General features: G+C 47.0%; 1 protein-coding gene across 1 annotated transcript; it reads right to left on the bottom strand.

Annotated features, from left to right (window-relative positions):
* Window positions 1-4471: 4471 nt before the first annotated feature.
* On the bottom strand, window positions 4472-5464 carry LOC100827782 (probable lipid phosphate phosphatase beta). Its single transcript, XM_003569992.4, has one exon. The coding sequence runs from the start codon at window positions 5276-5278 to the stop codon at window positions 4661-4663; it is 618 nt and encodes a 205-aa protein (XP_003570040.1). The 5' UTR covers window positions 5279-5464; the 3' UTR covers window positions 4472-4660.
* Window positions 5465-7995: the final 2531 nt, after the last annotated feature.

The raw sequence follows: 7995 nt of genomic DNA, 5'->3' as shown, positions 1-7995 counted from the left end.
GCGGAGGTCGCCAGCCAGTTGGGATTGGTTGGATTCGCCCCCCGCCCACGTCAGCTCGGAAAGTATCCTATTCCTATCTCCCGGCTAGGATTGGCTTACCGTTTTTCTTCTTTTTGTTCGCCCCGGATCCAACGGCCGACGCCAGGTCGACCTTTTCCCTGCAATTTCCACCTGAACATGGGTTGCCAGCCCGCGAACTGACCTGAACATCGATGGTTATCATGGACCGAATAATGTTTGATTTGCGAAACATTTGTTTTCCGTTCAAACAGGCAATAGCATAGGAGGACTAGTACTCATACTTCATGAAAAAGTTCATGGAAAAGTTGATGGTTGGCTAAGCACCTCCAGCTCCAGGTCACTGAATCTGAACGATGCGGCGTCAGCTCATAACTCGTCAGCTCTGAAGCTTGTAAGTACGCCGGAGACGAGCTTCTTCAGCTACTGTCTCCTACCTTTTCAAGGACATGTCACGATCAAGCAAAAATCGAGATAGCAGCTGACGATGTACTGTTGCTGAAATATCAAAGATCTTGTGGCAAAACAGTCCAATTTTCCTCGAGCACACCTTGTTTTCTCCTTCAGAATTGTCGTCAGGGATATGGTCAGTAGCAGCTAGCAACGTCCTCCTTTGACATCCCACTCACCAAGCGAATTTCCCCGGCAAATTTAAGAAGCATGTCTGGTTGATGTCAGTATATCTCTCAGCCTCTCAGGTCCGTAGCATCTTCCAACGACCTAGTTCTGCGTTAATGTCATCTCGACCAAGCGAAACTGGATGAATTCCATACGTTATAATCAGGTGATAGGCGCGTTCCATCTTAACGTGACGTGTTGCAGCACTAAAACCTCAGAAATTTTACCTGAAAGATCAGATTGACATGGAAAATCTAGCATATTATGGTAGCATATCGTAATAATTAGTCATGGCATAAATAAGCAGATAAGCTATGATAATCTACTGAAGAAAGCTTTCTACACAAGGAGTACAATCAGCCAAACCACACGGTGCCACCCAACTATATGCCTCCATCGTTGTTGCCGTCGGATCTCGATCGGACGATCCTGAAAAATCATCAACTTCAGCAGCGGAGGCCCTTGATGTGACTAATTTCCGTAGGCCTGCATTTTGTATAGGTAAGAGTAGTCATGTCTGATGGCCCACGCACGTATCAGGCGTCCTGTACTTGCGAGTCTCCATTGCGAAGTTTGTCCCCTCCGTCTCCGTTCCTCCTCCTTCGTTCGGTGTACTGTTGTACCTCTCTGCTATACCTGCCGCCACTGGCTCCTCCGCCGCCGCCGAGCGCGGGCTGCCGGTACTCCTCCCATTCCCTGGTTCTGAGTCCTCCCCTCCTCTTGCGCCCTGGACCCGAGACTACCCCCCTTGCGCCATGGCCGGATCCGGCCGCCCTCGACCCCGCGGATGCCGGATCCCGTCTTCCTCTCTCTCTCTTAATCTCTTAATCTCTATCTCTTAATCTCTTAATCTCTCTCTCTCTTAATCTCTTAATCTCTTGACTCTGCTGCAGATGAGCGAGGAGAGACGAAGGAGGGCGCCGCCGCCGTCAGCCTCAACCCCAAAGTCGCTGCCGGCCCCAAGATGTTCTTGTACGTGTATGTACATAGTTATCATTTTCTAATTGGTCCTTGATCCAGTTCAGATATCTCAAGTTCTTGGGGTATGAAGTTAAGTACGTGCGCATCTTCACCGCCATTGATGATAAGGTAATGTTCCATGTGGAATGTACACTTACTAATTGAGGGAGGATGATTGTTTTATATGTCTGTTGCTTTTTTAGGAAAACAAAACTGCCTTTGTTTCTTCTGAACAAGTACTTGTATTGAGAGAGACACATTTACTGCCAAAAGAAGTTTGTTATCCCACTCGTTGGATCATCATGTACTTCCTTCCCAACAATCTTGCATATAATGTACTTCCTTCCCAACATGCCTGTATATCATGTACTTTGTTCCAATCATGTACTGTACTTCGTTTTTGTTCTTGGTCCTACTGTTTCGTAAGTATTTTCATAGCCACATGTACTTCATTTCTATACTTCTGGTTTAGCATATAATTAGAGCTCAATATAAAGAGTACTGGTACTTGTAGTAGTGCAAATTTTGTTTTTCAATTATGTGCTATTTACCAGATTGGACGATATGTACCTTAAGGGCTTCATTAGCCACATCATGTACTTCGGCTTTGTTCTTGGTCCTACTAGATCAATAAATGTACTTCAGGTTTATCATATAATCAATGATATGAGTGTTCAGTTTTTCAATAAATGTACTTGTATTACTGCCAGTTTTTCAAAATTCATGTACGTCTACCAAATTAACTGAACATTGTGGGTGATCTGTTTCAAATGTTTGTTGTGCTTGTACCAAATTAACCGAACATTGTACCAAATTAACTAAACACTTGTATTAGGTTTGTGTTCTTTCATTCTCTTCAACGGTTGGTGCCATCATTTCTTCTAAGTTTGGGTGGCGGTGCGAGGATTTGGCCAGTTCTTTAATTCCGTTGGATCGTTTTTATTGTGTAAGATTTGAACAGAAATGTGACTGTCTCCATCATCGTGGTACATGAGACGATGAGTCAATGAAAGGTACGTCCCGTGCTTGCAAAGTACTGGTACTCTTGACTTGTAAGAACTGTAGTCTCTGCTGTGTACTGATTAAATTTGTTAAAAATCTAGTGTTTCATTCCAATGAGTACTCGTACTTGTATTAGTTCTCTCTCATTCCATTGATTCATGTTCTGTTTATCCTTCCTAGTTCCAGTACTAATATTTCTCTTATGTACTTGTATGGGTATTCCAAAGTTCCAGTACTAATGTCTCTCCAGTCCCGTGTAGCTTTCTTCTCTCCAGGGTACACACCAACAAGGGCATAGATGTACTTGTACTTTCAAAACTACTACAATATGTTGTTTTATTCCTTGTACACAGCAGGAAGCATGGATATGTACTTGTATTATCACCTATAGTTCATCCTTTCTATAATGGTTTCTTCCCTTGTAATGTGCTTGTACCTTGCAAATGGAGTACAAACATGTTTACGGACATATATACACTTTTGTACTTTCAAATCTATTATTGTGTACGATTGAACAGAAATGTACTTGTACCTTGTGAGAGCAGTACAAACATGTTGAGGGATTTCTATATTTATAGTTTAGACAACAGTAAGCATATAAGATGTAGTTGTACTTTTAAATCTAGTACATCAAGTTGTATGATTGTGCAACTTATAATTTTCACAGCAACATGCACATGGATGTACTTGTGCTGTCATTCCTTTGCACTATGTACGGTTATGTACTGCTTTCATACTAACTTGTACCATGATGCATTCTCTACGGAATTACAATGGGGATGAATTGGAGCAGCCACTCATATTGGTAATTTGTGTACCTTGGAAAATTCATTTGTCTGTACAATGTACTTAACTGCTCGGCCATATCAATTCAAATTGTTTGTTCTCAATGCAGAAAGGTTATTCAAGGACAACACATCTTTCTTCATGAGATCCTGAATATAGAGAAAAACAAGTGCAGAGTCCCTGTACCAATACTGAAGATCATTGGCGAACCCAAATAGATTTTTGCACAGTGGAACACGATCTCATGTCCTTCTGTTTTGAACTGAACTGATTTGTGTCCCATTGTGTTTGTTCAGAACTAATTTGTCCACCAAACTATGTTGTTGTACCAGTACATTTGTGTCCTCAAATCTTGAAGGCTATCTGCGGTTATAGAATGTTGTTTTCAAACGTACTTCCTGTACTGAACTATTTTTTACTGCTATCATATATCCATGTGAATCGAGCTGCTATCATTATTGTACTGAAGTACCGGTCCAGTACCTAAGAGTACTTATTTCCAAATTAAACTATTTCTGTGTTTTCATCCCATCATGGATTCTTCGGTTAGAGAGATTTCATTGGGATAAATATATGAAAATCAGAATATCTATCAGTCCATTGCCTAACATTCAGCTCGATCATATACTTTCACGTGCCTAACTTTCATGTACCTATCTTTGTAGTCGGTACTTTAGTTGCCGGAAGGAAACATACCAGATGAATCCTGTACTGAAAGATGCGGGAGGAGGAAGAACGAGATAAAGTAGACATTTTGATGTCACTCTGTTTTCTCTCACCCCTTCGGTAGTTCAAACAGGCATAGGACTGTTCAGGCTCTCTCATCAAGTCAGACTAGTACAGGGATCCACTTGTCCTGACACAGATAGGATGGGACATATTAATTCAGTCATAGATTTCATAGGAATTGCAAACAGTTGCTTTCACAAATCCCCACGAAAGATCTAACGGCAAACACGGTGGGGCTAGATGCCGGCGGTGGCACAGGCTCGGCTTTAGTACAAACACCTGAGGAAGAGCTACGATTATGCAAGTCTAGCTAGCACCTGCCGCACATAACAAGACATCACGGACTAAAAAAAAGAGAGTGAAGAAATCACCATCCAGAAATCATGCTTCCAAATGACTGTTCCTGAGAATTTAATTGCTCCTTCACGGTACACTCAATTCGAGATCTGAAAACAACTGAGGTGCTCACCAAACTTGAATTGCTCACAAATAATTGCACTTTTCTGCCAACAAAGGAGTATAGTAACAAATAATGCAAGAACAACAGCTAGCATACAAGAAAGCTGCTGCGGCCGCACAGAAAACTCAAGATCAAGTTGCTGAGCCAGGCCTCCATCACGCCAAGCCAAGCCCCGGCGACGACATCGAGAACGTAGTGCCGGCCAAGAAGCACCCTTGACGCGGAAGTCGCGGCCGCCCAGAGGAACAGTGCCAGGCGGGGGAAACCGCCGTCGGCGAGGAAGGCAGCGACGAGGAAAGCCCGGGAGGAGTGGCCGCTGGGGAAGGACCAGTGGTCGGCGGCCACCGCAACGTACATGTCCTCAACGTTGTACGCGGGGCGTTGGCGGCGGACGACGAGCTTGACGAGGCCGACGAAGGCCAGGTCCAGCACGAGGCCCGCGACGAGACCGACGAGGAGAGGGGATACCGTGGACGAGGTGGTGGTGGAGATCAGCAGCAGGGAGATGGGCACGGGGAGCCAGATGCGGCCGTCCCCGGCGACCTCCAGGGCCTTGAGGAGGAGACGGGGCACCGGTAGGAAGAGGGCGTGGAGGCGGAGGGAAACCGCCGCGTCCAGATCCCCCACGCCGCCCAGCAGAGTGGACTTCGCCAGCGACTGAGGTGCGCGGGCGTTCGCCGGCGGCGAGTTGGATGCGGGAGCCATGCGCGCAGGCAGAGGCGAGGGCCGAGATGTCTGTCGATTTCGCCCCCAACGCTTTCGTTTTCTTTTTTCTTCTTTTTCTTTTTTATGACAGCGCCCCCTGCGCTTTCATTTGTCGGGCTGAAGTTCTGAACTGTTTGTCTGGGCTTTGGTGCTTCCAAGCCTCTGGAAACAAAAGCCTAAATTTATACCGTTGGGCTCTTTTTTTGTTTTGGCTATTGGGCCTTATGTTTACTTTACACTGAGTTTGGGCCGACATGTTTGCCCCGGAAATTGCAGGAGTACGCGTCTATTCCAGACTTGCAGCCGACGAGCCATGTTCTTCTGTTTAGTTTCGAAGCAAGGTCGTGCTACTGTACTCCCCGTCAAAAAAAAAAGGTAGTGCTACTGTACCAACATGAACATCCTCCTTATGATCCAATTAAACTAAAAAACACAACCGTTCCTTCCAGTTTGAAAACTCCCAAGTTCTGCTTAGTTCTTACCGGGCGCACAGTTCTACAACTGTCAAGTAAGCTTCTGTAGACTGAAGTGATCAGAAACTCAACGAAGAAAAACAAAACTGTCAAATTACCAGTTACCACACGTAGGTGTTCCCGTTTCTACGCTAGGTAAAAACACGGTGGGATGCAAAGCGGAGGTACAGGCTACAGCACATGCATCAGAGGAACAGATGATATTCCTCGGCTGCGAGAAACGGCCAATTCTCCGGCATACTAGGAGTACACTACTACAAAACGGTATATATGTAACTGCACATCAGTAACTGGTCCGGCGCGACCGTTGCTGATGAAAAACATCAGTGTCGGTCGCCGCCGCGATCGTTACTGATGAACAGAGCGGGGTCTGTCCGTCCCCGTCCAGCCGTACATCAGTGGCGGTCACGCGACGCGACCGTCATACCTCGCGAGAGACATCAGTGACGGTCGCTTTAACACGGCCCGTTACTGATGCACCACACATCAGTAACGGCCATCAGTAACGGGCTGTGTTAAAGCGACCGTTACTTATGTGTCCCCTATTATTAGTAACGGTCGCCCGTGTCGCGACCGCCACTGATGAGGGTCGCGGTTTAAATACGCAGACCACAGCCGCAGCTGGTCGCGCTGCGCATCGTAACGGACCAGCTGCCGTAACGGACCAGCTGCGGCCCATCTTCCCCGGCGACGGCGAAGCGATGCCGATTTCACCCGGCGGCGAGCCCCGCAGGTACCCCTCCTCCCTCTCCCTTCCTCCTCTCTCCCCCCCCCCCCCCCCCCCGCGCGCGCCGATGGTCCCCATCCGGCCGCCGGCCATGGCCGGCGAGCTCTGATCTTCAAGCTCGAAACTTCCCTCTCCCTTGCGAGCTCTCTTTCCCTCCCGATCTATCTCGCCGACCTCCAATTTCTCTCTAAAGTTCCCCAATTTCAAATTTTTGAGCTCCGGCTGCCGGCCAAAATGTCGCCTCCTCATCGTCGCCCGGAGCTTCCCTCTCTCTTGCGAGCTCTCTCTCCCTCCCGATCTTTCTCGCCGGCCTCCAATTTCTCTCCAAATGTCTCTAATTTCAAATTTTTAGTTAGCCCCGTTTAATTAACACCTTAATCCCCTTGTCAATGATTAGGCTAACTATTTTGCTTTGTGTGTTTTCTTGTGTATTGTGTTGTAGATCGAAGGACCGTTCTTGGATGTACGCCAAGAAAAGAAACAATGCTCGATAGATAGCCGAATGGACGATCTTTTTTGGAGTCGCGAAAGGTGATATGGAACGAAAAGGACTTGTGATGATGCGTTGTCCATGTCGCAAATGTGGAAACACATGCATGATAAAGCCTGAAGATGTTTAGATGCATGTGCTGGCATCGGGTTTTGTGGAAGGTTATTCTCGCTGGACTTGTCACGGGGAGGATGCGGTTGATGTCGGTAGCAGTAGCGAAGATCATGATGTCCTGCGGTATGATCTGGCGAATGATTCCGAGGAAGAAACAAGGGTCGATGAGGAGGCTAATGTGGAAGGTGAAGGAGCTCCACGTGGCAGGATTGCCGAAATGCTAGATGACCCGTACCTACGGGACCAGCTGGAGGATCCCGAAGATGAGGCAGAGTCTGCTCAGTTCAAAAAATTGTTGGAGGACGCAAACACACCCTTATATGAAGGAGCTGGCGAAGAAAACAACATGCTCGAAGTGATGCTCGAACTTTTGAGGCCGAAGGCAGCATCATGCTGGTCAGACAAAGGCTTCACGGACTTGTTGAGTTACCTTGCTTCGGTTTTTCCACAGCCAAACAAATTTCCCAAAAGCACATACGAGGCGAAGAAGATTACTTGCCCGCTTGGATTAGATTGCGTGAAACATCATTCATGTCCAAACGACTGCGTGGTATACATTGGAGAGTACAAGAACCATGAGATCTGCCACATATGCGGTGCATCGAGATACAAGAAGAAAAACGCCAGAGCTGGCGAAGACGATGGGGAAGAAGTGATGAAGGGCAGGCCGGCAAAGACTGTTTGATATCTTATGGCAGGTGGCCGAGTTGAGCGTTGGATGCAGAACGTTAAGGACGTGAGGTATCTCGTCCATCACGATCCGGCGCAGGCTACATTCGATTCTGACGGGCACTACCGTGTGGAGGAAGCTAGGGTCCTAAGACACCCTTCCAATGGGACTCAGTGGAGGAACTTCGACACGGCATTTCCAGATTTCGGGGCAGAGCCCAGAAACCTGAGACTCGGTCTCAGC

The sequence above is a fragment of the Brachypodium distachyon genome, chromosome 3 (assembly GCF_000005505.3).
Source record: "Brachypodium distachyon strain Bd21 chromosome 3, Brachypodium_distachyon_v3.0, whole genome shotgun sequence".
Classification (NCBI taxonomy): domain Eukaryota; kingdom Viridiplantae; phylum Streptophyta; class Magnoliopsida; order Poales; family Poaceae; genus Brachypodium; species Brachypodium distachyon.
Note: the sequence above shows the minus strand (reverse complement) of the source record. Positions and strands in the feature narration are given on the sequence as shown.